The 16,164-nt window shown below is 68.9% G+C and overlaps 1 protein-coding gene and 1 non-coding gene across 2 annotated transcripts; one reads left to right on the forward strand and one right to left on the reverse strand.

Moving 5' to 3' along the window:
- Positions 1 to 225: 225 nt before the first annotated feature.
- Positions 226 to 316, forward strand: TRNAI-UAU (transfer RNA isoleucine (anticodon UAU)). Its single transcript is given in 2 exon segments — positions 226 to 263; positions 281 to 316. It is a non-coding gene; the product is annotated as a tRNA-Ile (tRNA).
- Positions 317 to 3,430: 3,114 nt separating this feature from the next.
- Positions 3,431 to 15,339, reverse strand: CACNB1 (calcium voltage-gated channel auxiliary subunit beta 1). Its single transcript, XM_074163095.1, has 15 exons — positions 15,253 to 15,339; positions 13,431 to 13,517; positions 11,662 to 11,781; positions 11,002 to 11,124; positions 10,743 to 10,879; positions 10,575 to 10,651; positions 10,113 to 10,258; positions 8,213 to 8,293; positions 8,064 to 8,122; positions 7,212 to 7,321; positions 6,853 to 6,861; positions 6,257 to 6,408; positions 6,059 to 6,154; positions 5,081 to 5,266; positions 3,431 to 3,823 (listed from the first exon to the last, which is right to left on the reverse strand). The coding sequence occupies exons 1-15, from the start codon at positions 15,337 to 15,339 to the stop codon at positions 3,431 to 3,433; spliced, it is 1,863 nt and encodes a 620-aa protein (XP_074019196.1).
- Between the last annotated feature and the right edge of the window lie 825 nt (positions 15,340 to 16,164).

The following is a 16,164-nucleotide window of genomic DNA, read 5'->3' on the forward strand; positions in this document are numbered from 1 at the left end:
AAGGAGCCGCGGTGGGTGCAGAATGGGAGTGGGGGGAGTGTCCCGGGACACAAGGAGGGTCCCGGGGGGCGGGGGGGGGGGGATCCCGGGGGAGGGTCCCGGGGCGCGGGGGTGGGTTCTGGGGGGGGGGGTTCCGGGTAGCGGGGGGGTCCCGGGGAGCTGGGCGGGGGGGGGGGGCGGTGGCGGGGCCGGGAGGGAGCGCGAGCGCGGCGGGCGGCGCCGGGCGCTCCAGTGGCGCAATCGGTCAGCGCGCGGTACTTATAGGGCAGTACGCGGAGCAATGCCGAGGTTGTGAGTTCGAGCCTCACCTGGAGCAGGACTTTTACGGGCTCCGGACGCCACTCTCCCTTCCTCCCCCCCCCCCCCCCCCCCCGCTTTGTCCCCCCCTTCCCCACCGGGTTTTGTTTTTCCCGAGAGGAAAACCCTGGACCCCTGCGGGGGGGTTTCCCACGGGGACGGGTCTCTGAGCTGCTCCCAGCCTTCACCCCCTTAAAACGCTCCCACACCCAGCCCCCGGGTCACTTCCTAACGTGCAAACGGGCAGTTTTTGCCCCGTTCTGCTGTTTCCGGCCTGTCCCGGGGTCAGGGATGGGGTCAGGGATGGGGACCGGTCCCTTGACGTGCTGCTTGTCCCCCACGCAGGTGACACCGTGCAGCCCGGCCACCCCCTGTGCCCACGGGCACTTTTGCGACGAGCACTTCGGGCTGTGCCTGCCCCGGCGTCCCGCGGGCCAGTACTGCCGCCGCGACACCCACTGCGCCCACGGCCTCCTCTGCATGTTCGGCAAGTGCCAGCAGCCCGTGCCCGACGGGCAGGAGGGTGAGCAGGGGGCTGGGATAGGGGGGGGACGCAAGGGACAGCCCCCCCCCCACCCCCAACCTCAGCCCTGGGAGCTGGGGGACGCGATGCTGACGGGGTGGGCGCCAAACATCCAACATCACCCCCCCCCCAACGGGTGCTGGGGGCACCCAGCCGCCTCCCTGTCCCCCAACCGTCCCGGAGTGGGGGTCCCCCCTCCCTATCCCCCAACCGGGGACAGAGTGGGGGTCCCCTAACCCCGCTTTCCGCCCCCCCCCCCCCAGGAGCCCGGTGCCAGCGGGACGAGGAGTGCGGCGCGGGGGGCTGCTGTGCGCGGCAGCACGGCGAGCGGGTGTGCCAGCGGCGGCTAGCACTAGCCCAGAGCTGCCACGTCCCCCCCGGGGGTCTGGCCTTCAGCATCAACCAGATCTGCCCCTGCCAGGCCGGGCTGGTCTGCCGGGCCACCACCCCCGGGCGAGAGTGAGTAAGGGGGACTCTCCCCCCTCCCCCCCCCGGAGGTGGGGAAGGGGAGTGGGGGACCCCCGGATCCTGCCGGGGGTGGGGGGGAGGTGGAAATGGGGCTGGGACCGAGGTGTCACCCACGTCCCCGTGTCCTCTCCGCAGGAAGGCATTTGAGTACTGGCCGGAGAAGAGCGAGTGGAGGTGCCGGCAGCCCTGAGCCCCCAGCGCCGTATTTATTCCCTGTAAATAGCGTGTCCGGAGCCGGCCGAGCGCCCACAAACCCGGCAGCGGCCGCCGGCGCCCATCACCCTGGCTGCGGGGCGGCAGGAGCCCCACTGAAGGTCTTCACCCCCTTCCCAAGGAGCCGGGCAGGTCCCAGCTCCATCCCCATCTCGGCGCCGGCAGTGCCCCCTCCCCGCTGAAGGGCCACCCCAGGGAGAGACCTTGGTGTCACTGCAGAGCTGAGTTGTGCCCGGTCTCAGCGCTGGCCCCCCCTCCCTTCCTCCCCCCCCCGGTGGCTGCAGACCCCATGTGTCCTGTCCCCCCCCCGCCAGTGCAGACCCCACCAGGCACGGCCACGGGGCAGGTCTCACCGAAATGTTTATTACAAAGAACCAAGCGAGCGGGGCGAGTCCCCCCACACACCAACGAGAATAAATAAATAAAATACACTTTGTCGGGTCTTTTTAAATAAAGTTTGTGGAGTGACATAAATACGGGACTGTCCCTTTGCCCGCGGGGGGGGGGGGGGGAGGGAGGGGGCCACTGCCTGGACCCCGGCCACCGTGGCAGGGGGGCGAGCACCGGGGCAGGCGGGTCTCAAAGCACTTGGCAGGCAGTGACACCGAGTGTCCCCCCCCCCAAAAAAAGGGGAAACTGAGGCACACAATGGACGGAGGTGGCTTGGCAGCGGCAGAGCTGGGTGCCCCCGAGCCCCCTGACCCGGGCTGGCAAGGCTGGTGGTCTGGGTAAGGCAGTGGCCCCGGGGACCCCCAGCATCACCCCGGGGAGGGGGACAGGCTGCCCCATAAGCGGGGCAAGCCCAGCCCCACGGTGAGGGCTGGACGTGGGATGTCCCCACCCCACTCTGGTGTGGTCACCCCCGCAGAGGTGGGGGGACACGAGGGACACTCCGGGGTGGGCGCAGGAGAAGGCAGTGCCCCGGGGTGCTGGGGTGGGGGGGGGCAAAGGCAGCCCTGCCGGGCAGGGGGGTGGACGGACAGACAGGCTCACAGACAGGCGGACAGACAGACACAGCTGGACGGGGCGAGAGCGGACAGGCACGGCGGGGGGTTTGGCACGGTGGGGGGCAGGACCCCAGCACTGCCCGGCACACCCTGGTGGTCCCAGAGAAATGGGGGGGCGGCACAGGGCCCCCCAGGGCAGAGGGACCCTCTGGGTGCTGCCATGGCTGCGGCAGGCCAGGGCTGGGCAGCTGTTAGCACGTGTTAGACCCCCCCCACCCCAAAACTGGCTCAGATTCCCCCCCCCTCAAATTCAGGCAGAGCCCCTCCAAGGCAAACACATGCAAACTGCCCCCGGCCCCCGGGCAGGCAGCACCCCGGGGGGAGCACCCCAAAGCCCCACACACACTGCACACGCATGCACCCCCCCGCTGATGCTGGGAGGGTTGGAGGGGGGGGGGCTGTGGGTCGCAGCCCTGCAGGGGTGCAGTGCCAGGCTGCAGGCACTGGCTGGGGGGGGAGGGGGCAGCTGGCAGGGACCCCCCCACTGCCACCACCAGCTCAGGGGTCCCCCTGCAGCCGGGTGGCAAACAGCACCATGGAGAAGCGGGGGGCACCCGGGCTGGGGGTGTGGGGGGGTCAGCCAGCAGGCAAGGGCTGGGTGGGGAGCCCAGCCCCCCCACCCTGTACCCAGGGGGCAGGGGACGGGGACACCCCCGGGGTCCCCTTTGGTCACTTGCTCTCCCTGTGGGGCAGCGAGGGCCCGAGGCACCATGAGATGCTGGAGGGGGGGCTGCGGCGGTGGGGGGAGAGACCCCCCCACAACAAGGAGTGGGGCAGGGGGACCCCACGGGGCAAAGCAGGGGGTCCCCACGGCACGGCTGGTCAGGCTCAGGGGGGCACAAAGGCAACCGGTGGGGGTCTCCCCCACCCCAAAGCCAGTGCTAGGAAGGGGGGGGCCACCCCCTGTCTGCACCCCCTCACCCTAACGGATGTAAACGTCCTGGCCCCAGCCCTCCGCGTCGCTCTGGTCGAGGGTCTCCGGTGGGTCGGGGCCGTAGCGGTTCTGGCCCTTGGCTCGGTGTTGGTGGCCGGGGGGGCCACGGGGTCCGACGCCGGGGGGACCCGACAGCTCCTCCTCGCCGGGGTCCGTCTCGATGTCCATGCAGCAGGAATCACCGGGCTCCGTCCCGGCCGAATCCCGGCTGCCCGGGGTCTCCGAGTCGAAGGTGTCCTGGCGGGACAGGCTGCGGGGGGCCGGCCGGGCGGCTGGCGGGGGGGGGTGGCCCTGCCCGTGGCCCCCCACCTCGCCCGGGCCCTGCCGGAGGTGGCCGGGCTCCCCCTCGCGCGGCGGCTCCCCCGGCACGAGGTACGGACCCTGGTTAGGAGAAGCAACCACACCGTGCAAGGACGGACGGACGGACAGACGAATGGATGGGGGGGGGGGTTAGTGGGGGGGTATGTTAGCAATGGGGGGGGCACATGCGCTCCTGCCCAGCCTGGCCTGCCCACACCACGCCGCTCACTCAGGACACGACGGCAGCAGGTCTCAGCCCATCGCCTAAAGACATCGGGGGGGGGTCGCCAGGGCAAAAAGGGGGTGACAGGGATTGGCGAGGGGGGGACACACGAGCAGCACAGGGAGGGCTGCGGGGGGCGGGGGGGCTGGCGCAGCAGCAGCAGCATCTCGCTTGCTGGAAGAATTAGCGACAGACAACACAGGACAGATGTCCCTTCTCTGCCTCCTGCCCCGGGGGGGTGCTGTGGACCGCCCCCCCCGGGCTCAGCACCGTGAAGCCCAGGGTGGGACGGGGCTCTGCACCCCCCTCCCAGCCGCCCCTCGCCCACACCAGGACACTCAGTGAGCCCTCGTCACCTCCGCACCCCCCCAGAGCTCCAGAGAGGTGGTGATGGTGGGGGGGGCTCTGGCACCCCAACAGCCCCCAGGGCAGCAGAGAGAGGACCCCCATTCCCAAGGGGTCTTGGAGGGGGCAGATTCCTGGGGGGGCCAAATCTCCAGGGGAGCTCCAGGCCTGGGAGGGGGCACAGACCCCCAGGGGGACCCCGACTCCGGGGTTGGCACCAGTCCCAGGCAGGGAGCAGATCCCCAGGGCTGATCCAGGGATGGCCCCAATCCTGGAGGTCCCCAGGGATGACCCTGATCCCAGGAGTGTCCCCAAACCCAGGGAGGGGGGAACAGATCCCCGGGGGGGTGATCCCAGGGACAGCCCCATCCTGGGGGGCTGCAGCTCCCCAGGGTGGCTCCGATCCCAGGGGTGGGACCCAATCCCGAGGGACTTCAGTTCCCTAAGGGTGGCCCCCAGGGATGGGGAGCAGGTCCCCAAGGGGGGGGCGATCCCAGGGACAGTCCCACCCCTGGGGGGCTGCAGCACCCCTGGGGGGGGCCACAGGTCCCCGGGGGGGTGATCCCAAGGATGGTCCCACTCCTGGGGGGGCTGCAGTTCCCTGGGTTGTCCCCGATCCCAGGGGTGTCCCCAGTAGTGGGGGGGGGGATATCCCCGCTGCCGTCTCACAGGGCGTGCTCCTCGAGGGGCGCGGGGGGGCTGGGGGTGGTCTCGGTGCCCCCGCGCCCCCAGAGGCCCAGGTTCCTGCGCAGGGAGGTGAGCACCTGTACCTGGAGGTTGGAGACGGGCGCGGGGCTGGCGGCCAGGGCGGCGGTGGCCATGGTGCGGTTCAGCAGCGGGTTGGGGGGGTTGCTGCTGGGGGGGTGCGTCGCCTTCCAGTAGGCCTCCAGGTACTCGGCCAGGTGCTCGCAGGCCTCCTCCAGCTGGTTCTCGTCCAGCACGATGTCGAACATCTCCTGGGGGTGGGAGGAGGCCGTGGGGCAGGGCGGGGCCAATGGGAGAGGGCGGGGCAGGGTGGGGCACCTGGACCCAGGGCAGGACCAATGGATGGGGGTGGGGCCAACAGGACTGGGCGTGGCTTTGGGACCCAAGCTGGAGCCAATGGGAGAGGGCGGGGCAGGGCAGGGCACCTGGACCCAGGGCGGGACCAATGGATGGGGGCGGGGTCAACAGGACTGGGCGTGGCTTTGGGACCCAAGCTGGAGCCAATGGGAGAGGGCGGGGCAGGGTGGGGCACCTGGACCCAGGGTGGGACCAATGGATGGGGGCGGGGCCAACAGGACTGGGCGTGGCTTTGGGACCCAAGCTGGAGCCAATGGGAGAGGGCAGGGCAAGGCGGGGCACCTGGACACAGGGCAGGACCAATGGATGAGGGCGGGGCCAACAGGACTAGGTGGGGCCAATGGGAGAGGGCGGGGCAGGGTGGGGCACCTGGACCCACAGTGAGGCCAATGGGACAGGGCGGGGCCCATGGGAGAGGGCGGGGCCTGTGGTCCATGCTGAGGTGGTGGGAGGAGCCTGCAGGGGCAGAGCCTCTGTCATTGGAGGCAGGGCATGTGACATCACTGCAGTGGTGGGCAGAGACTGCGGCAGCTGGGGGGGGTGTGGAAGCTTCTGGGCTACAAAGGGGTGGAGCCCTGCAGCGGTGGGAGGAGCTTCTGGCCTGAAGGGGCGGAGCCAATGGCCACAGGGGTGTGGCAGGGGCCAGGGTGGGGCTGGGCGGGGCCAGGGGGGCGGGGCACACTCACGGGCGGACACTGCGCCAGCTTGTCGGATGCCACCATCTGCACGTTGAGGTGCTTGGCCTGGGACTTGCCCCGGGACTTCACCAGCCGCTGCAGCACCTGGGGCAGGAGAAGGTGGCCCGGGGTGGCCACAGGGACCCGGCCCACCATCACCCAACCTCCCCCTCCTCCCCCCCCCCACCCCGGGGGGCCCACACCCACCTTGGGGGAGCTGATTTTGATGTAGACGATGATGGGGGCCAGGGACGTCTTGGCCAGCTGGGCCGGGTGGTTGATGGTGTCGGCGTCCAAGGCCACCAGCTGCAGCGTCCGGGCCAGCTCGAAGATGCGCTCGGTCTCGCTCTGGACCTCGGCTGCCGGGGCAGGGAGATGGCGAGGGTCAGAGGGACAACACGGGGTGGGGGAACGAGTGAGCACACGGGGGCTGTGGGGGCAACTTGTGACAAGGGGAACGGGACAGGGACAGGACCAGGAAGGGTCTCGTACTGGGACTTGGCCACTCCAATGCCACCCCGGACCCAGGGACAGGGGGTTTCACCGCAGGAGGGAGGTGGCAGTGGGCTCCCAGCGCTGGGTGAGGAAGGGGCAAAGCACCCCCCCCCCCCCCGGACCACACGCACTTGGGGAGGGGGATCGGATGGGGCCGGGTGACCAAGGTGTCCCCAACCCCTGGATTCTGCCCAGGCTGTTGGGGTGGCCGGACTCTGCAGCGTCCCAGAGCCTGGCAGGGAGGGTGGGGATCCAAGGGGACATGTCCCCCACTGCCCCCCCACCGGGGGGGGGTCCAGGCTACATACCCAAGACATCTGTATCAGGAGCAGGGGAGGAAGGAGCAGCGCGGAGGGGAAGAAACCCAAAGGAAAGGAGAAAAAAAAAGGAAAGGAAAGAAAAACACAAGAGAGAGAAAGATAAAAGGGGAGGAGGGGGAGAGAGACTGAGTCAAACCAGCCGGGGGGGGGGGGCGCTCTGGGTCCCCCCCGTGTGAGTCACCCCACCCCAGCTCACCCCCCACGGCATGGGTGGGAGGAGCACCCCGGGATGGATGGGCTGGGGGACGGGAGGCTGATACAGATGGAGGCTTGGGGGGGGGAAGGGGGTCACGCTGCCCAGCCCCGGGGGGGGGGGGGGTCAGCGTGGGGCGGCCGAGCCGCCTTACCCAGGCTGGAGCGCGTGCTGGAGCGCTCGATGATGGTGTGCTTGCTGGGGTTGTTGAGGACGGAGCGCTTGGCCAGGGAGATGTCGGCTGTCACCCGCGTGATGGAGATCCTGGATGGAGAGGGCACGAGCGGGTGGGGGCAGCCGCGGGGGGTGCAAACCACCCCCCCCTCCACAAGCACCCTCTTGGGGGGCAGGACGGGAGCCTCCTTGCATCGCCTCCCTCCCACCCCACTCACAGGGCTGCCCGCAGCTGGAGCCCCAGCACTCCCGCTCCTCAGGGCAGAGATCCCACCAATGGGGCAGGGCTGAGGGTCCCCCCACAGGGTTAGGGGTCCCCCTGTGGTCTCTAGGAGTTCTCCATGGAATTAGGGGTCCCCCCATGGGATTAGGGTCCTCCATGGGATTAGGGGTCCTCCTGTGGCCTTAGGGGTCCCCCACAGCATTAGGAGTCCCTCCAAGGGATTAGGGCTCCTCCATGGAATTAGGGTTCCCCCATGGAATTAGGGGTCCCCCACAGTTTTAGGGGTTCACTTATGGATTTAGGGGTCCTGCTGTGGGATTAGTGATTCACCTATGGGGTGAAGGGTGCACCCACAGGGTTAGGGGTCCCCCGTGTGGTTAGGGTTCCCTCTATGGGATTAGAAGACCTCCATGGGGTTAGAGGTCCCCCATGGTTTTAGGGGGTCCCCCATGGTTTTAGGGGGTCCCCCATGGTTTTAGGGGTCCATCTAAGGGCGATGGTCCCCCCATGGTTTTAGGGGTCCCCTCATGGTTTTAGGGGTCCACCTATGGGTGAAGGTCCCCCCCCCTGGTGTTAGGGGTCCCCCAGCCACGCAGCTGCCGGTCTCACCTGCCATCAAAGCGGTGCTTCAAGAAGTCGAAGAGGGCTTTCTGCATCATGTCCGTCACCTGGGGGGGGGGAGTGAGAGCATGAGGCCAGTGTCGTCCCCCCCCATTTTAGCCCCATATGCCCCCCACCCCGTGCCCCACATTCCTCACCTCGTAGCCCTTCAGTGACGGCCCCACCAGGATGATGGGCCGCATGGAGGGCACCACGTCGTACGGGGGCACGTGCTCAGCCTGTGGGGCAGAGGAGGGCGTTAGCGGGGCTGGGGGGGGGGACACCGGGGGATACTCGGCTTCACCCCTGCAGGGGCAGCTCTGGGGCTGGGGGGGGGCGGGGGGTGAGGGCTGCAAGCGGGGGGCACCCCATCCCCTCCCCGCGGGCCCTCCCGGGGGGTCCTGACGCTACTCACCGATTTCTGCTTCTGCTTCGCTACGTCCCGAGAGGCCGCGCGGGGCCGGGGGGGGGGCGAGAGAAGACAAACAAGGCATGCGTGTTATCCGCGGGCGCGGGGAGGGGGGGCACCGAGCTGGGCTGGGAGGGGCCGGGGATGCACCTGTGTCCCCCCCGGGGGGTACCCCAGGGGATGAGCGTGTCCCCATGGGGGGCTGCCCCAGGGGATGGGTGTGTGTGTCCCCCCCAGGGGGTACCCCTTGGGATGTGTATGTCCCCCCCCCCAGGGGGTACCCCAGGGAATGAGTGTGTCCCCCCGGGGGGCTGCCCCAGGGAATGCATGTTTCCCTTCTGGGGTCTGCCCCAGGGGATGCGTGTGTCGCCCCCGGGGGGGGGGCTACCCCTGGGGTTGTGTGTGTCCCCTGGGGGGTGCCCCCTGGGGATGTGCATGTCCCCCCCCTCGGGGGCTGCCCCATGAGCGTGTTTCACACGAAGCATCGCCCTGCTCTTGGTTAGATTTGGGGTGAAGCGGGGGTCTGTGGGGCTCAGAGAGTGGGATGGGGGGCGGTGGGGGGCAGCTTGCCCCCCCCCCCCCGGGGTCGCTCACCCCCCAGAAGCCCTTGCAGAGCCCCCTGCTCTGGGCTCTGGTTGTGCCCGAGTCCTCCCCAGCTTCTGCCCAGTTTTGGGGGGGTAAGAACAGTCCATTCCCATCCGCGGGGGGAGGCGAGACACGGCCGTGCTGGCACACACCATGCGCACACTGGGGGACCCCAGGACACAGGGCGGGGGGCACGGGCTGATCCATCCCATGGTCCACAGGGGGGATGCAGCCACGGGCTGATCCATCCCACGGTCCACAGGGGGGATGCAGCCACGGGCTGATCCATCCCATGGATCACAGGGGGGATGCAGCCACGGGCTGATCCATCCCACGGTCCACGGGGGGGATGCAGCCACGGGCTGATCCATCCCATGGATCACAGGGGGGATGCAGCCACGGACTGATCCATCCCATGGATCACAGGGGGGATGCAGCCACGGGCTGATCGACCCCATGGATCACAGGGGCAGACAGCCACAGACTGATCGACCCTATATCCCAGGGGGGATGCAGCCACGGACCGATCCATCCCATGGATCACAGGGGGGATGCAGCCACGGGCTGATCCATCCCACGGTCCACAGGGGGGATGCAGCCACGGGCTGATCCATCCCATGGATCACAGGGGCAGACAGCCACAGACTGATCAACCCCATATCCCAGGGGGGATGCAGCCACGGACCGATCCATCCCATGGTCCATGGGGGGGATGCAGCCACGGACCGATCCATCCCATGGATCACGGGGGGGATGCAGCCACGGACCGATCCATCCCATGGATCACGGGGGGGATGCAGCCACGGACCGATCCATCCCATGGTCCATGGGGGGGATGCAGCCACGGACCGATCCATCCCATGGATCACGGGGGACACCCCCGCTGCCCCGTCCCCCGCAGACACTCATGCCCATGCTGCGGCGCGGGGACACGCCGTGGCAGCACAGGCAGGGTGCTCGGGCAGCGTGTGGCCCCCAGCCCGTGGTGGGTGCCCCCGCAGCCCCCGCAGTGTTAGGGCAGGCAGGGTGCAGCAGGCGAGCCACGGGCCGGCGGGTGCCGTTACCTTCCTAAAGAAGGGGATGCGCTTGGTGTGGGCGGGGGGGGTGGTGACACTGCTCACGCTACTCTTAGGGGAGCGGTGGGTCTCCATGGCCTCCTCCTCCTCTAACTCATCGGGGTCAAAGGCAAAGCTAGGCATGTCCAGGGCACCTGGGGACGGGGGGGGCAGCCGGAGCCAGGGAGAGGGGAGGGAGAAAAGAAGAGCAATAATGGTGATGGAAGAAGGGGAAAATGGAGACGGGGGTGGAACTGGGAAGAGTGGGAGAGTGGTGGGGATAGGAGGGGGGAGAAGGTACCCAGGGGAGGGGGGGGGGGGGGGTGCGCCCGCCTGCCTGCACCCGGGGCGGAGGGGACGGAGCTGCAGACAAAGGGGGGTTACCCAGCAGGGGACGGGGGGGGAAGGACCCCCCCAGGCTGGACCTGCCCCACTCAGGCCAGGGGTTGGGGGGACCCCGGACACTCTTACCGCTGGCCGGGGGGGTGGGCCGGCGGGTCCCCGTCACCACGTCGCCCAGGCTGGAGCTGGAGTTGTCCCCCGATTTGCTGGATGGGGAGAAGCACAGAGAGGGAAGACAGGGGTGAGGGTGGGACGGCGGGGTCGTGGGAAGCCGAGGGGGTCATGGATGAGCCCCACCTCGAGCTCAGGCGGTTCTGCCTCATCTTCTGCTCCTGCAGCAGCCGCATGTTCTCCAGCTTGACGGGGCTGGGGATGAAGCCCACCTCGCAGCCCTCCTTCACCAGCCGCCCGATCCACCAGTCGTTGTTGTACTTCTGCATCAGGGAGGGAGGGAAAAAAAACATCTGAAACCCCCAAACACCCACCCCCAGGGCTGCCACCCCCAGAGCGACCCTGTATCCCCCTTCCAGCCCCCCCGCCCCAGCCCGGTCCCCACCTCCTTGATGTGCAGGAAGTCTTTGGGCTCGAAGCAGATGGCCATGCCCTGCACCGGCATGTCGTCGCTGGCTGACGGGTTGTAGCCGACATTCGTCCGCACGGCAAACGCCACCGGCTTCGTCTGCCAACAGGAGAGGGCTCAGCATCTTCCCCCCCAGCCCCAAAACTGCAGAGACCCCAACTCAGTTAGAGCTGGTCCCCCCTTGGGCTAGGGAGGTGCTGGTGGAACTGGCCGGGAAGCAGGGCTGCATCAGCTCCGATGGGCACCACCGGCTCACCAGAGCGGGTGGCCACAACAGCCTGGGAGCTAACGAGAGGTTCATTAGCTAATTGCCCTGTATCCATAGCCGAGGCACAATGGGTGCTCAGCCAAGGTGAGAACCCAGGTGTCCAGGCTCCCAGTTCCACCCAGTAGGCACCACTGTCTTCCCAGTGCCACCCAGTGATGCTATGACCACGGCTTCAGGGGACGGGATGCCACGGGGATGGAGAGCAGGGGGAGGGTCTGAGGGGGGTCCCTGTGCTGGGGGTCAGCCCGTTCCCGCAGCGGGTCCCATCCTGCTGGTCAGGGGGTGCAGAGGGGCCGGGTGGGTGGCAGGGATAGCTGGGGAGAGGAGGGCAGGCGGGGGGGGGGCGGTCTCCAGCCCAGCCTTCCCACCTTGGCTTTCTCCAGCTGCGCCATGGCCTGGCGCTCAGCCTCCTTGCGCAGCGCTTCCCGGTCCTCCTCCAGCGACACATCCGAGTCCGAGGGGCGGCTGGTGTAGGACTCCGCCGAGCCCTGCGAGAGCGGGGAGAGGGGTCAGCCCCCGCCGTCACCCCTCCCCAGTGCAGGGACCTCAGCCCCACACCACACCCCGCAGCCGTCCATCCCCCCCAGCACCCCGTCACTAGGGCTGGTGCCCGTCATTGTGGTCTCTGGGCTCGCTGGGGAGAAACCACCCCCCAAAAAAGCTGCCTCCCCCCCCTGCCCAGGGCAGGGGCAAATCCTGCCCCATGGCATCCCGGCGGGGTTATGGCAGGCCGAGGGCCGGCACAGCTGTTCCCACCGCTCCGGCAGGGAAGGTGACACCGAGCCAGTGCCTCCTCCCGTCCTGCTGCTGACGGGCCTCTCCTTAGAGCCGGGGAGGCGATGAGGACCCCCCCATGCCTGCCCACCACCCCCCGGCTGTCCCCCACCCGAGGGAAAGCCAGTGGGGACAGTGCTGTCCCCTCCCAAGAGGTCCCATGGCAATGGGGACAGGGCGCTGCGGGGAGACTCGGGGTCACCCCAGGACAAGGCTGGAGCTGGGGTGGGATGGGAGACCCCCCGCTCACCCCCCCAGCCCCTGGGGCCAGAGAATGGGTGGGGGGCATTAGGGACACCCCAGGCTCCCCCAGCCCCAGGGCAGTGGGTGGTGTGGGGGACAGTGAAGGCACCAGCCCCCCTCAGGGGGGCAATTCACCCTCCAGCCCCCCTATAACTCCCTAAACCCCACCAGAGCCCCCCAGGAGCCCCCATCCCCCAAACACCTTTCCAAACACCGGGGAGATGGGGGCTGCTCTCCTACCCCCAGCCATGGGGCAGCAGCCCCCCAGGGGACACCCCTCCACAAAAGCCATGGGGCAGAAACCGGCTGCCCCATCTCCTGCTGCTGCTGGGGGTCTGGCCCTTCCTGAGCCCCCCCCAGCCCCATGGCGAGACCAGAGGGGCATTTTGGGGGGGTCACCCAGAGTCCAGGCACGATGCCCTCACCCCACAGACCCCCATGGGTCCCAGCAGCTCCCGGGACCACCCTCTCCAACCCCCCCGCGGAGTCGAGTGGGACCCCACACTGAGGGCAGAGCTGGGACAGGAGGGTGCCGGGGGTCATGTCCTGGGTGCTGGGGGGCTGTGGGGTGGGGGGGGGGACACACGCTCACCGGGGCGGCGGGGTGGTCTTTGCCGGCTATCTCCATGGTGGCAGGGCCGGGGGGCAAGTGGGTCGGGCGCTGGGCTGGGGCACCCGTGGGTCAGGTTTCAGCCCGGGTATATTTAGCCCCGTGCCGGGCAGGGGGTGGGGGCCAAGGGGGGGCCACAGGGGACGCTGCCAAGCCAGCAGGATGGCCAGGGCTGGGGAGGGCAGCTTTGATGCCAGCTGGGTGATGCCAGGGCTGCGTCCCCTGCCTGGCACCCCCAGGAGGGGCAGGGAACCCCTCGGAGGGGGGGCTACAGGACCACAAATGCTCCCAATACCGGGGGGGACGACTCCCCCCAGCACCCACCGCAGGGCAGAGGGGGGACGGGGGGCACAGCCGGGTCTGGCTCAGCCATTGGGATGCCCACACTCCCCCCAGGCTGGGCTCCGTTGTGAACCTGGACCCCCACCTCAGTCCCTGGGGGGGTAAGGACCCCCGCAGGCAGGCAGGTCCCCCGGGACCCCCCCCAGAACAGCCACCCCCCCATCTCACCTGCCGGACGAAGCTGTTGGAGGTGGTGTCGGAGGAGGTGCTGCCGTCCGAGCGCTTGAAGCGGCTCTTGCGTTTGCTGTACTTGCCCTGGGGAGAGGAGAGGGGGGGGCAGGAGGGGAGCGATGGAGCCCCAGGACTCGGGGAGGGGGGGGGAACAGCTCTGCCCCCCCCAGCCCCAGCTGCCAGGGATGCTCCACCCCCCTCCGCCCCCACTCTGTGAGGAAACCCTGATCCTTGGGGGATGAGAGAGGGGAAACCGAGGCAGGGAAGGGGATGGGGTTGCCCCCTTCCCCAGCGACCTGCATCGCCTTATTAAGGGGGGGCTGGACCCCCATGGAGAGGAGGGGGGGTTGGTGAGATTTGGGGGAGAGCCTGGCTGTAGCACCCAAAATCCATGCCCCCCCCAGCCAAACCAGAGCCCAACCAGCGCCCCGGGGAGGTGGCTGCTATGGGGGGCACCCCACACCACCCCCTCAGTGCCCGAACCCCGCACACGCGTGTGTGCCCCCCCCAAGCATGAGCTCCTTGCCGTGCACGCTCCGTGTAAAGGGGTGCACCCACTCTGCACCCCAACGGGACCCCCCCGCTTCCCCCAGTTCCTTCTGCTGGGATGGACTGGAAGAGACGGGGATGCTCCAGTGCCTCCCGAACCCGCAGCACCTTCGGGGAGGGGGGATACCAGAGCATGCTGGGGGGGGGGGGGGAGAGGCTGGGACATGCCGGGGGGAGCAGGTCTGTCCCCCCCCGGTGTCTGGGAGGGACAGCTGGGCCCAGCTGCCACCCAGCCAGGGACGGGTGGTCCCCACGCCAGGCAGCACTGGGTATTTTTAGGTCCTTCGCCCCAAACCCCCCCGTCGCCCACCCCCCCCCCCGCCATCCGCCACTCACAGCAGGGGATGGACATGGCTGGGTCTCAACGGCAAAGGTCCCCAGGGTGGGGACGGTGGCCCCGCTGCCGGTGTGGGGGTTCACTGCAGCCACCCAGGGACAGCCCCCCACGGGGGGGACACCCAGCCCTGCCAGCACCCAGGGGGCTGGATGTGGCCAGGGCCTGTGTCACCATCCCCTGTCCACCCCCCCCCCCGCCAAAACTGTCACCCCAACTGTTTGATGCTCCCCAGACTGGCACGGAGGGGAGGGGGGTGTCTGTCCCCATGGCGGGGGGGCGTAGGGGGGGACAGAGCACCCAGCCAGACCATGGAGACGAGCTGCTCCACTGTTCCGCGGTGACCCCCACACCATTGGGACCAGCCAGGGGGCACATCCCTTTCCTCCCCGCCCAGGGCAAAGGGAACAAACTGGGGGCGGGAAGGGGATGAGGCGGGGGGGAAGGGGGGGGCACCGCCCCAGCAGAGTTTTCCCAATTCCTAAAAGTTTCCCGGTGCACAGAACACCACCCCCCCTGCCCCTCTGCACCCACCTCCCCACCCCAGGGTGCTCCGGGTGGGCAAACCCCCTCCCGGGGGGGGGGGCAGTGACACAGCAAGCCACACAGAACCCCCCCCTCCTCCATGCACTCCCCAAACCTGGGGGTGGGACCCCCCCCCCTTCCCTGGGATGCTTGGTGTTATGGGGAGGGAGGGGGTGACTACATTTGGGGTCCCTCCTGGGGCAGCTTGGTCATGGGGTGGGGGGGACACCCCATTTTGCATGCTGGGGGGGAGGGGATCACCCCCATTATGGGGTGTAGGGCTTGGGACGGGGGAATTGATGGGGGTCCCCCCTCCCTGGGCATGCACCCTGGGGCTGTGGGTGATGGTAGTGATGCAGCACCCCCCCCCCCTTTCCAACCCCCCCATCCCCAAATTCCCGGGGGTGTCACCTGGAGGGTGGCGTTGTCGAAGACGTCCATCTGGATGTCCTGCGTGGAGCTGTAGGGGGTACGGGCCATGCCGCCTTCCCGCACCATGGAGCTCGCCGGGGTCGGCGGGTTTTGGGGTGGGGGGGGGACGGACACGGACACACACAGAGAGAGAGAGAGAGGGACAAGACGATGACGATGACGATGGAGCCCAGGCCTGGCCTCCGCCGTACCGGCCCCCGCGGTGACGGCGGCCCCGGCGTGCAGCGAGCGAGAGGAGGAGGAGGAGGAGAAGGAGGAGGAGGAGGAGAAGGAGGAAGGAGGAGTGGGGATGGCGGCGGGGCGGGGGGGGGGACACACACGACATGAAGGATGGCGGGCGGCCGCCTCCGCCGCTCCCACCGCCTTGCCGGGAGGGATGGGGGGTGCAGCCCCCATCCCCCTCCCTTCCCAGGTAGGGTACCCCCCAAAGTGGCTGCTTCCCCCAGGGGGAAAAAGGGGTGTGTGTGATGAGGATCCCCCCCTCCTCAAACTGGGGGGGGGGCACAGCAGTACCCACTGCAGCTTGCACACCCAGACTTTAGTCTGGAGCAGACTTGCCTGCTGAGGGGGGGGACACCCCAAAATGAGATGGGGGGAACACAGGGCCCCCAGGCTGCTGCATGGCTCGGGAAGTGGTGGGGGGACATGCAGGGCAGCTGTGCCCCCATCCCCAAATGGGGATCTCAGGACAAGGCTGCCCCCCTAAACCTCCAGCTTCTCCCCAAAGCACCCCCTCCCCAGGATCTCCAAAGCTTTTATGACCCACGTTCCCCCCACCCCGAGCCCCTCTGTTCCTCAGGGACATCCATGCCCCCCCACCCCTACCCTGAGCCACCTGCATGCCCTGCGTGAAGCACCCAGGGAAAGGGCACCTAGGGGACCCCGCGGCAA

This window comes from Numenius arquata, chromosome 23 (genome assembly GCF_964106895.1).
Source record: "Numenius arquata chromosome 23, bNumArq3.hap1.1, whole genome shotgun sequence".
Lineage (NCBI taxonomy): Eukaryota > Metazoa > Chordata > Aves > Charadriiformes > Scolopacidae > Numenius > Numenius arquata.